The 13,171-nt window shown below is 41.4% G+C and overlaps 1 protein-coding gene across 8 annotated transcripts in view; it reads left to right on the top strand.

Moving 5' to 3' along the window:
- The window catches only part of ITSN1 (intersectin 1), a 140,573-nt gene that overhangs the window by 83,608 nt on the left and 43,794 nt on the right, over positions 1 to 13,171 (top strand). For 5 of the 8 annotated variants that reach the window (XR_010090429.1, XM_063447584.1, XM_063447536.1 and 2 more), the window contains 7 exons: positions 3,702 to 3,925; positions 4,631 to 4,749; positions 5,990 to 6,228; positions 6,429 to 6,588; positions 8,051 to 8,256; positions 9,133 to 9,227; positions 10,147 to 10,313. Coding sequence is in view for 7 of the 8 variants with exons in the window: in XM_063447584.1 (XP_063303654.1) it covers positions 3,702 to 3,925; positions 4,631 to 4,749; positions 5,990 to 6,228; positions 6,429 to 6,588; positions 8,051 to 8,256; positions 9,133 to 9,227; positions 10,147 to 10,313 (1,210 nt within the window). In the remaining variant the exon portion in view is untranslated. The remainder of the gene's footprint in view (positions 1 to 3,701; positions 3,926 to 4,630; positions 4,750 to 5,989; positions 6,229 to 6,428; positions 6,589 to 8,050; positions 8,257 to 9,132; positions 9,228 to 10,146; positions 10,314 to 13,171) is intronic. The other 3 variants (XM_063447565.1, XM_063447555.1, XM_063447545.1) reach the window with 2 other exon arrangements.

Here is a 13,171-nt window from a genome sequence, read left to right as displayed (position 1 = left end):
AAGTGTGGCAGTAATGGTTGTTCTCCCTACATGATCTTTGGAACTCATCCAGAGTGACAATCTGGTTCTGGAGGGGCCCTTGTATTGCTTAGTTTGGCCAGATGGCTAGCTCTAGGAAGATCCTTGGTTGTTCCAACCTTCTTCCATTTAAGAATTATTGGGGCCACTATGCATTTGGGAACCTTAAATGCAGCCAAAATATGTTCGACCCTTCCCCAGATCTGTGCGTCCGTTGAACTCATGGTTTGGATTTTGCTCTGAGATATAGATATATAATATAGATACAGATATATATATATATATATATAATGAAACCCCCTTCCACCTGAAGTAAGTGAATTGTTAATATATTGCTAAACACAAATACACACACCAGTCAAGCCATAAGACTTTCTTTTCCCACAGAAATCTCACTTTAACAGTGCTCTCACTACTGCAAGGGATTCTGGGTAGGTGTATGCAAATGAGCTCAACAAAGAACCACATTTTTGCCTCATAATTCCACTTTATACATGGATTCCTTGGAGTATGTGTCTGCTGCATACAACAGCTTTGAAACACAACTCAGGAAGAGGAGCAAAGCCAGTGAACCACTCATGGACAGCTGTTTCGTTGTTAATGAAACTCATCAGCATGAGGTTGGTTACTGGCTTGCAATGGAGGCTTAGTGTTACTTGTAAAGTACATGCCGAAAGAGTTGTGGTGGGGGAAAAAGTGTGGATAAAAACCCCTTCCACCTGAAGTGCATAGTTAATACATTGCTAAACACAAATACCCAGAATCCTTTGCAGTAGTGAGAGCACTGTTAACGGGACACTATAGTCACCTGAAGAACTTTAGCTTAATAAAGCAGTTTTGGTGTTTAGAACATGCCCCTGCAGCCTCACTGCTCAATCCTCTGCCATTTAGGAGGTAAATCCCTTTGTTTATGAACCCTAGTCACACCTCCCTGCATGTGACTTGCACAGCCTTCCATAAACACTCCCTGTAAAGAGAGCCCTATTTAGGCTTTCTTTATTGCAAGTTATGTTTAATTAAGATTTTCTTATCCCCTGCTATGTTAATAGCTTGCTAGACCCTGCAAGAGCCTCCTGTATGTGAATCAAGTTCAATTTAAAGATTGAGATACAATTATTTAAGGTAAATTACATCTGTTTGAAAGTGAAACCAGTTTTTTTTTTTCATGCAGGCTCTGTCAATCATAGCCAGGGGAGGTGTGGCTAGGGCTGCATAAACAGAAACAAAGTGATTTAACTCCTAAATGTCAGTGAATTGAGCAGTGAAATTGCAGGGGAATGATCTATACACTAAAACTGCTTTATTTAGCTAAAGTAATTTAGGTGACTATAGTGTTCCTAATGTGAGATTTCTTTGGGTAGAGCAAGTATTTTGGCTTGACTGGTGTATGTATTTGTGTTTAACAATGCATAAACTATCTAGATATAAATAGATATATATATATTTACAGCTGTGAGACCTTTATATAGAAAGGTGTGGGACGTTTTCTAAACATGTCCCTTCAATTTGATTTGCCTCTGGTGGACTCCAATCAAAGTGTAGAAAAATCTCAAAGCTGATCCAGAGAAATGAGATACATTTAGGTTAAATTGCAAATGTCATAGTAAAGGGTCTGAAAGCTTATATCAATGTGATATATAAGGTTCCCCCCCCCCCCCCCCCCCTTTTTGGATTCTGATATTGAGTGTAGACTGATGTGAAAAAATAAATATTGAAACCATTGTAGCATAAGGCCACAGCAGAGATCAGCAACCTATGGCCACTCCAGGTGCATTTGTACGACACTTTAGGCTCTGGCCTATCAGGGGTCCTGGTGGAGCTTCAGATATCTGCTAGTGCAAACCAAGAGAAGTTTGCATGTGGTTGCAGGATCATCCTTAATTTCCGCATCACAGCACTTAGAGGAAGTGCCAACAGCCAGCTCACAAACACACAGTCCCCACAAACCACAGCACTGGCCATCCACATACATGCACACAATCCCACAAGCAGCCTTTCCCAAGCAATACCACAAGCAGCCCCACGCATACACACAACACCAAACGCACACTGTGACTGTGATTTCATCCACACATACAATTCCACAAGAAGCTCCCATACACAGCCCACATTCATAGGTATCATAAACAATACCACAAACTACTCATAAACATATACAATATAACCGCCCACATACTCACAAATACTAAGTTACAAAGCAACTACAACAATAAAGGTTGCCAAGACCTGGGCTACAGCGTTATGAAAAAAATATGTGCCTCCATCATGACTCTGTTAGTCACTGTTACATGCTCTGTCCTATTCAGCAAAGAGATAGAAAAGACTGCTTTTTGTAACTCGATTGAGGAGTAACTTTACACAAAGATTATCACAAGTTCTAGGTGATTTTCAATGTTTTAGTTCATGGTGTGATTTCCAGAGAAGTGCTGGTTCCCCTTTAAGCTTCCTAAATGTTCATGATATGACCATTCTAGCTGTAGTATACAAAGGCAACCTGTGTCTGTCAATTGGTGTTAACCTTTTAACCATTTATCATCCAGACAAAATGCTGAAGCAGTGAGGAGTAATACCAGGGAAGCAGTTGTCAGGCCAGGCAGTGAGCAAACACAGACCAGCAAAGTTCTCCAGCTCTCCAGGCGTTTGCAGAAAGGAATTAGCTTATCCCGCCTGCGCATTGTTTTCAGCTATCCCGCCTTGCTTAGGTATACCTGTACGCAGGATGAATGACACCGGCTCAATGTAACACATATGAGAAGTGGGTAATTCATGACATGCTTTCCCAAGCTGATTTTCTACTAGTCAGGGCTACATTTTAATTTGCCAGCGGTGAGTGGAAACTTTCAGCCCTGACATATATGATTTGCAATATTAACCCCATAAGGACACAACTTCAGAAATAAAAGGGAGTCCTTAAGGGGTTAAGTGGTAATAATATTCTGTTCACTCTCTAGTTGGGAATTTCTTGGATTTTAAATACTGCACAGTGGCTTCTATTTGCAAAATTGTGAAATATGTGTTTTTAGTAGCGCACGGAGCACAACCGAACATATGGGAAAGGTGTCTGCTACACCCCCACCATTGGCTTATACTGGCTTATATATAAGACTTGAATTTGATGTGGGTGCTTTTAAATCCATCAGTATCAAGCTGGTTGGGGTGATTGTGGGTGCTTATTCATAGGCACACCGACATCGAGATTGAGGGGATAAAATATATATTTTAATAAATTGTTTGAAGAATCTAGGGTTCCAGGTCAGAAATGGGACCTGATGTCAACCCCACCCCTCTAAACACCTTTTACTTAAGTGAAAATATGTATAAACTGTGGTCACAATTTATGATGGGGTAAAACTTTATCTGATGCCTACTAGAATTGTATATAAAGGTGGGGGGTGGCAGGAGGGGTACCGCTATTTTCCGAGCTGCCCTGCTTGGTGACTGAATTGAACTCTTGGAGCTGTTATGTTTGTAGAGCAGTGCTTTAGGGAAGGTCCTGTTTTTAAGTAGCTGCTGCAGCTTCTGGTTTGTGAAATAATATCAGGAGAATAGAAAGGATCTGCAATGTATCCTCATTTACAATTCCTGTAACGTTACTTCACAATGCAGCACTGAGAACAAGATCATGAACACGTTCCACATGGATATTTAATTTATTTTTTTTCTTAACTGGACAATTCCACCAGGAGGGCACTAGAGCAGGACAAGCAGTGGCAGGACCGAGTGAAGCAGGAAGAAGAACAAGTAAGACACAAAGTCCTTCAAGAAGAAGAAAAACAGAAAAGGGAAGACACTTTGAAAAGGAACCACGAAGAGAAAAAGCAAGAGGCACATGAGAAACCCGCCAAACTGTTCCAGCAGCCACCCGAGCCAATGAAGCCAGGAGGACAGGTCCCCTGGACAGGTACAGGTGTGTGCTTGGCTTAGCATGTGCTGAATGAGGTATTAAACACTTTTTTTCATTTACAGTCCAAGCTTTACGCGGAGTGTAATTATGAAACCCTATTACTTGTGTAGAACATGTTACGCACATGAGTTGGGTGATCATTGAATGGAGTGCGTCCCTATGACAAGCATTTGAGGATGTCTTCATGCAATGCGTGAGGACATCTTATGATAGATAAGAGTCTCATTCTATTCTCACAGCAAAAGCATCCGCTAGTGGCTCTCAGACAGCAATTAATACATTATGATGTCTACAAAACAGGATTGTTTTACATTGCAAACCCCCCAGGAACGTTCTGATTAAACCTCTTTCTAATTTGATTAGAAACTATTTTAACAATCCTTTCCATGTTAAGCAGACCTTTATTTTTCTCTCATAAATAAATTTCAAGTGCCATCATCTACTAATTAATATATAAAATATATATTTCCCCCACCCCACCCAGTAAAATCGCATTTTTGACAAGCAATAATTAACCATAATTGCTTAGTATGCAATATGTGAACGTGTCCAATAACAAACAAAGGTTAGGTGGTGAATGTTTGGTTTTATTTAAAAAAAGAAATGAAAATAATTGTCACTACAGAATGCTGTATTGCAATATCCATAACCCCGCCATTTGAAATAAGATGCTATTGTTTGATATTTCCTCCAATGTTTGCGTTTTAGAAAAAGCACCACTAACAATCTCTCAGGGCGATGTCAAGGTTGTCTATTACCGAGCACTTTACCCGTTCGATGCCAGAAGTCCTGATGAAATCACAATCCAGCCTGGTGATATTATTATGGTAAGTGTGATAAGTTTGTTTTGTTAAACTGGTAATGGGACTAATATTGGGCAGCCTGTCTTAGCTACTTCATGTGTGTACATTGCGTGGATAATGCTGTTAATAAATAAAAATGATATACACTCTACGCAGAAAATAAAATAAAGCATTCACTGGAGAATAGTTCTATCTTCTGGCCATTATTGGAAACTTGCCTTATTTTAAAATATAGGTCTATTTGTTTAATGAAATCCTAGAGGTAAAGCCTTCCGTGGGTTTAATTAAATGTGAGATGATCAAAAGAATTAACCTTTTAGAAACTGCTGGGTCTCCAGACCCCAACAAATAAGTGAAAACTCAGAGGGTTACACATATTGAGAAATCGTGGGGAGAGGGCAAAATGTTATGGAAACCAAAGCACTGTTCCTGCTCATTGCTTCTATGTATCCCCTTCCCATGTTACAAACAAGCATTGCCTTTGCTAGCACATTTAAAAGGTGAATGTTGAAGTTTGGTTTGGGCGTAACTAACATGGTCTTACTATGTTAATTTTATTGGTTTGGGTTTTTTTTATCTTCTCTCTTCTCCAAACACCTCACCTTTTATTGTTGTGAAATTTTACAAACTGCTTTATCTTTGCTGATTTTATAGCTCTGTATTTGTTTGCAGTATCAGAATGTTCTCAGCTGTCTTACGTGCTTTGTGGTGTTAAGTTAAACATAGTGAGTTGGAGGGGAGATTAACTTTGCAACTTATCTTTCCAACACATTTCAATCTCGACGTATATTGATGGTAACAAACAAAGCATTTAGAAAGATGTCGTAATGATGTTCTACTACATCACACAAGTTATTTTAGTGTATCCAGTATTTCGTAAACTCAGCGAGAAACTTTATCACTAGGCTTCACTCTGTTCAATATTCCAATTAATTTCTTTAAATTTCAGTGGTTTCCATAAAAAAAGTTTTCTTCAAAATAAATATTTTAAAAAAAATTAGTAATGTGTATGGTTTATGGACTCTTTATAGAGTGAATAGTGTTTGTGATCGCAAAAGCTTTTTAATTACCTTACAGATGTTATATCTATTAAATGTGATGTTAATCCTATTTCCCTATCGAATGAATAACAAATTACCCTTTGCATACTCATGGAATCAGCAATGTCCAGCTATTCAGACATACTTTTTGTAAAAAGATTTACATTAGTTATGTAGTTGGTTCATTTATTGAATTGGGATATCATTTTTGCCCGTTTCTGCAGGTGGATGAAAGCCAAACCGGCGAGCCTGGGTGGCTCGGAGGTGAAATAAAAGGGAAAACTGGATGGTTCCCTGCTAACTATGCAGAGAGAATGCCAGAAGGTGACCTTCCAAGCACAACAAAACAGGCAGCAGACACTACAGCCAAAACCACTGTCCACGTGGCACCATCCACTACCGTATCCGCAGCATTCACAGACTCCTCTACCAATTCCAACAACTGGGCAGACTTCAGCTCAACGTAAGCAGGAAAATGCTTATTTAGATTTGGGGGAGTGTATATAGATCAAGGGTTTAGAATGGACGAACAAAATACCTTACCTCAAAATTTACAGTATAATTTAATTGTTGTGTTTATAGTACTTATAGTTTATAGTTACTTTATAGTTTTCTGCAGACTGTGCGCAAGTTTATAATCCTGTCTTTGCATTGCACTACCAGGTGGCCAACCATTAACAATGACAAAGTAGAGACTGATAACTGGGATATGTGGGCCGCTCAGCCCTCGCTGACCGTACCAAGTGCCGGCCAAATGAGACAGCGCTCTGCATTTACTCCGGCTACAGTAACTGGATCCTCTCCTTCTCCTGTACTCGGCCAGGTAAGAGAGCTCACATTCAGCACACATTGTTAGGATGAAGTGCTTCGTTTTTAGAAAACTTAATCTTAATTATAAATATCTGTAATGTGCTGTTCATATCTAAGGCTATTCTTGATATAGTTTGCTATGAAGTAAAGGTCTATCTCGCCTGTGAGAGACGACATGCATCTTCCATGGCTATTCATTGGAATGTAATAGGATTGTTCACAAAGTTTAGCTCCAACGACAGACATTTTAAGTTAGGTCCAGAGGTATGTTAACATTGATTGGGGGAAAAAGTCTCACAATCAAAATAATTTTTGTGCTGGATCTTAGATACTTCTATCCAGCCATTAGATACTTCTATCATTGGTAAAACTGTTTGAGGCAAGTGGAAATCTGTCTACCTCTCCTCCAGCATTGTCTTCCATTTTTAAGTTAGGCAGAAATGATTCACTCACAGTGGGGAATTGGAGCTCAAAGATTGTCTGACTTTAATTTCTTATACCATGGATCAGTTCAATTTTAAGGAGAAAAAGAAATGAACCTATCATTTACAAGACTTTACAGAGGGATCAGTTTTGCTACATTCCAGACTTTAGAGAATAACCCTACGCATGCTGGAAATATAGGATTTTAAAGATGTTTCCATATTTAAAGGACCACTGCAAGCACCTTAACCACTACAGGCTGATGTAGTTGGCATTGCAGCAGGATTGCCTTAGGGCCATCCAGTGTTAATAGTCAAACTATTTAAGAATATTTTGGCAAATTATCTGGCATCCACCAAGCGCCTCCTGCCACCTTCTCTCCAGCTGGAATCTCCTGCAACTGAGCGAGGCCTGGCTGTGCAGGGCCGCACTCATTGTTGAGATCTCTCAGCTGACGCTCTCAGATAATGAGCCGGCTCTACGCGGCATGGGTGCTAATGGGAACTCTTTGCTGAAGCTTCCTTCCGAAGAGGCAGCAGATGCCCCCAGGCCCCAGGTAAGCTATACCAGGTGATAGAGCCAGGGCACTCTAGGGCTGTGTTCCCAATTGGTAAATAAGGCAATCATTTTATTCTAACAAACCATGCTTGACATACAAGAACAGTAGGTGAAGAGGGTCCTGCCAAAACAAGCTTAGAATCTTATGATGAGCAAGTGATGACAATTATGACTATCCTTTTCTGTTAGATCATTGCTATAGCATTGCGATTAAAGGCTAATAATTTCTAGGAACCGCTAAGGCTTCCAATAAAACTCATAATAAATGTCACCCTATGATACAAGTCTGGATGCCATCACATTGACATTTTATTTTTTTAACCATACAAAAACTTCCTTCCTCTCTCATGCTTTGTGTGGGTTTAGACAGATGTCTCTTTTTTGCCACAATTGCTAAATTATAAATCTTACGCTCAATAATTTTTAGGTAGAATTTGTTTTAAGTCGATTTGGTAATATGGTGACTACTGCAATCTTTAATTATATTTAAATAGGGTGAAAAAGTAGAAGGGCTTCAAGCACAGGCCTTGTATCCTTGGAGAGCGAAGAAGGACAACCATCTAAATTTTAACAAGAATGATATAATTACGGTTCTCGAACAGCAAGACATGTGGTGGTTTGGAGAAGTTCAAGGTCATAAGGGCTGGTTCCCTAAATCCTATGTGAAGCTCATTTCAGGCCCCTTAAGGAAATCTACAAGGTATTCTATAGCTGTGTCTTCTTTTATAGTTAAAGAGAAACTGTCCCTTACCAGGAATTTTAAAGTTATGTTCACCTATGCCCTTTATTTAAAGAAACGGTCTATTAAATAAATTTAGTACATATACCCCCAAAGGAAATATGCATGCAATTTGTTTTGCGTGTTTTCTTTATGGGTATACAAATGATTGCTTGCAATAGCTGCAGATCTAGTATCTGCAGCTACTTCAAGCCCTCCCCTACTTCCACAACACACAGGGTTATGCGCAAAGTAAAATTCAAATTTAGGGTCCAAAGTATAGCTGGACTAGAAAAATTCTCTAAGTTGGTTACTTTGGCCTCAAATTTGATATTCTCTTTGTATTCACTTTTAAAGTATCGTGTTGAATAACCCCGCCCAGACTTTCTATGACTGTCCCATCACAGACTTCCAAACGCAGCTCCGTGAGAAGTCGTTGCAAGCCAGGTGCTCTGAGCTATTTCTGCCTCTAGTTTTTATTTTACATTTTTTTGGTTATTGTAAATTTTCTGTCTAGTCTTTTTGTTGATTTCCCATTTTGAGTTTGTTGGCAGGGAAACTCACCTTCCACCTTATCTAACCTTTGATTACAAAGTACCAGGAAGAAGATTAATGTACAATATATTAATATATAAATATATATATATATTTTTTTTTATGTATTGTAAACACAACAAGCAATAACTGCACTCCACTAGCTATCACACTATACATTTACCACAAAACTAACCGTTCCTCCTCTTGCTATGCCTTTCATTATCGCAAAGTCTTGCTGGTGTACAGTGCTGCTTTTCAGTTCCTGATAGCTCGTCTAACTTTAAAATTACTTTTATTTTATTTATTTTGTGTCATATACAGCATTGATTCCACGTCCTCTGAGAGCCCAGCCAGTTTAAAGAGAGCATCTTCCCCAGCATTTAAACCTGCTGTCCAAGGAGAAGGTAAAGCTCATGGTCTGTGTAAGCCAAAAAAAATCCTGCTTTGCATTATTGTCTTGTATTATTCTCTGTTTAATAAACTTTTGCTTAAAAGCTAGACTTTTACAGTATAAATGACATACTTCGTACAGACCAGAATGTAACATCGTACCTTAAACGGGTAGTAAATGAACAAACCAATATAAACTTGATATTGTCCCTTAGTCAAAAATGGCCACACAATCGCCTGGGGCAGTGGATTGTGTCTGGCAAAATATTGGCTTTGTATGAATGTTTGGAAATGGATCTGTGGACCCCCTGCGAGTCTGCGCTTGGAGTGGGTCTAATGCTCCCACTGTTAACTCACATGGTGCTTTTTATTGTACAATAAATGATTTTCAGGAGAGTGTCCGTTTAATGTTGCAGTGCTGGTAACAGTGTGGTTTACTTTGTATTCTAACAATTAGTATGTTACCACTGTGCAATCAATAGCTTGGTTTAATATACCTAAAGTTTATTTATATTATAGTGTTTTACTTGGTTTAATATACCTAAAGTTTATTTATATTATAGTGTTTCTTACATTACATCGTGACAGTAGCTCTTTAATGTTAATAGTTTATTGTATCTTGCAATAATGAGCATTTGAATATTATGAACACTGTGCAGCCAATTCGTGTTCTAGGATACTGAAGGTATATCCGTTATCTTATTGAGCATACAGAAGTTAAATAACCTATAACCTAGTGAGACATTTTGTACATTTGTTTAATAAAATTAATTAAGGAATTTGGCTGTTTCTAATTCAACATTTAAAACTCATCTGTTTCCTATGTTTCAGTATAACTTGTTTGCCCTATGCCCTTTTAGGATCTTTATTTTTATTTTGTTTAATTTTTAAACACTTTTTTAGTGCAATTTTATTATAAATCAAACTTTACCTCTTGGTTTACAGAATACATAGCTATGTACACCTATGAAAGCAACGAGCAAGGTGATTTGACGTTTCAGCAGGGAGATATGATCGTAGTCATAAAAAAAGATGGTGACTGGTGGACAGGAACCGTGGGAGATAAAACTGGAGTCTTCCCGTCCAATTATGTGCGACTGAAAGATTCGGAGGTAAATGAACATTACTGGCACTCAAATTTTTGTGGCTTTTGGGTCACGAATCCTAATAAAGTAATAAACATCTTCCTATACTTACAAGTAGGTGGATGCACAACATACTCTGGGAAAATAGCCTGCACTGTACTCTTGACTACTTGGTTCATATGCCCCTTTTCCTTTTGATCATTACATCGGAGAATTAAACCGATCAAGGACAGGGTGGAGCTTGTTTTTTTGCATCAGTAATGCCGAAAAGCCCGCTCCACATATGGATATGATGTGGAAGTTTTTAACTAGACTGCTGATCACCCAATCGGGTGCACTCTCCTCTATTTAAACTCCCCTGTCAGCATTGATCTTTTCCCTTTCAAGAGCCCGGTTGTCAGTGGCGAAACGCTCATCAGGACTTCGTTTTCTTGATCACTATAGATACAGGGGGATACTTATGGAGATTTATCCTCTAAGTTAGATGTTGGTGTAGGACACTAGATAGATTTTGGATCTCACCAAGCGTTTTCTTTTATCTACCGTATATACTCGAGTATAAGCAGAGTTTTTCAGCACATTTTTTGTGCTAAAAAACCCCAACTCGGCTTATACTCGAGTCAATAGTCTGTATTATGGCAATTTGCATTGCCATAATACAGACTGGGGGAGAGGGGGGCTGGCAGAGCTGTAACTTACCTGTCCTGCAGCTCTTGTCAGCTCTCTCCTCCTCCGCGCCATCCGTTCAGCACCTCGGTCAGCTCCCAGTGTAAGTCTCGCGAGAGCCGCGGCTCTCGCGAGACTTACACTGGGAGCTGACAGAGGGAGCTGCACGGACGGCGCGGAGGAGGAGAGAGCTGACAGGAGCTGCAGGACAGGTAAGTTACAGCTCTGCCAGCCCCCCCTTCCCCCCACTGAACTGCCAATGCCACTGGACCACCAGGGAAGGAGAGCCCCCCTCCCTGCCATGAATCAAGCAGGGAGGGGGGACGGGAAAAAATTTGTAAGAATTTAGTAATATCATTAGTAATAATAATAAAAAATAATAATTAAATAATAAATAATAATACAAAAATAATAATTAAATTTAAAAAAATAATAATAAATAATAATCAAAAAAAATTAAAATAATAAAAAAAATTGCCCACCCCCCACCAAGGCTCTGCAACAAACACACACTGCACTCATACACTCCCACTGCACTCATACACTCCCACTGCACTCATACACTCCCACTGCACTCATACACTCACACTGCACTCATACACTCCCACTGCACTCATACACTCACACTGCACTCATACACTCACACTGCACTCATACACTCACACTGCATTCATACACACGCTGCACTCATACACACTCGCGCTGCACTCATACACACTCGCGCTGCACTCATACACACTCGCGCTGCACTCATACACACTCGCGCTGCACTCATACACACTCGCGCTGCACTCATTATACACACTCGCGCTGCACCCATTATACACACTCGCGCTGCACCCGTTATACACACTCGCGCTGCACCCGTTATACACACTCGCGCTGCACCCGTTATACACACTCGCGCTGCACCCGTTATACACACTCGCGCTGCACCCGTTATACACACTCGCGCTGCACCCGTTATACACACTCGCGCTGCACCCGTTATACACACTCGCGCTGCACCCGTTATACACACTCGCGCTGCACCCGTTATACACACTCGCGCTGCACCCGTTATACACACTCGCGCTGCACCCGTTATACACACTCGCGCTGCACCCGTTATACACACTCGCGCTGCACCCGTTATACACACTCGCGCTGCACCCGTTATACACACTCGCGCTGCACCCGTTATACACACTCGCGCTGCACCCGTTATACACACTCGCGCTGCACCCGTTATACACACTCGCGCTGCACCCGTTATACACACTCGCGCTGCACCCGTTATACACACTCGCGCTGCACCCGTTATACACACTCGCGCTGCACCCGTTATACACACTCGCGCTGCACCCGTTATACACACTCGCGCTGCACCCGTTATACACACTCGCGCTGCACCCGTTATACACACTCGCGCTGCACCCGTTATACACACTCGCGCTGCACCCGTTATACACACTCGCGCTGCACCCGTTATACACACTCGCGCTGCACCCGTTATACACACTCGCGCTGCACCCGTTATACACACTCGCGCTGCACCCGTTATACACACTCGCGCTGCACCCGTTATACACACTCGCGCTGCACCCGTTATACACACTCGCGCTGCACCCGTTATACACACTCGCGCTGCACCCGTTATACACACTCGCGCTGCACCCGTTATACACACTCGCGCTGCACCCGTTATACACACTCGCGCTGCACCCGTTATACACACTCGCGCTGCACCCGTTATACACACTCGCGCTGCACCCGTTATACACACTCGCGCTGCACCCGTTATACACACTCGCGCTGCACCCGTTATACACACTCGCGCTGCACCCGTTATACACACTCGCGCTGCACCCGTTATACACACTCGCGCTGCACCCGTTATACACACTCGCGCTGCACCCGTTATACACACTCGCGCTGCACCCGTTATACACACTCGCGCTGCACCCGTTATACACACTCGCGCTGCACCCGTTATACACACTCGCGCTGCACCCGTTATACACACTCGCGCTGCACCCGTTATACACACTCGCGCTGCACCCGTTATACACACTCGCGCTGCACCCGTTATACACACTCGCGCTGCACCCGTTATACACACTCGCGCTGCACCCGTTATACACACTCGCGCTGCACCCGTTATACACACTCGCGCTGCACCCGTTATACACACTCGCGCTGCACCCGTTATACACACTCGCGCTGCACCCGTTATACAC

This window comes from Pelobates fuscus, chromosome 1 (assembly GCF_036172605.1).
Source record: "Pelobates fuscus isolate aPelFus1 chromosome 1, aPelFus1.pri, whole genome shotgun sequence".
NCBI lineage: Eukaryota > Metazoa > Chordata > Amphibia > Anura > Pelobatidae > Pelobates > Pelobates fuscus.
This window is presented reverse-complemented; position numbering and strand designations above follow the sequence as displayed.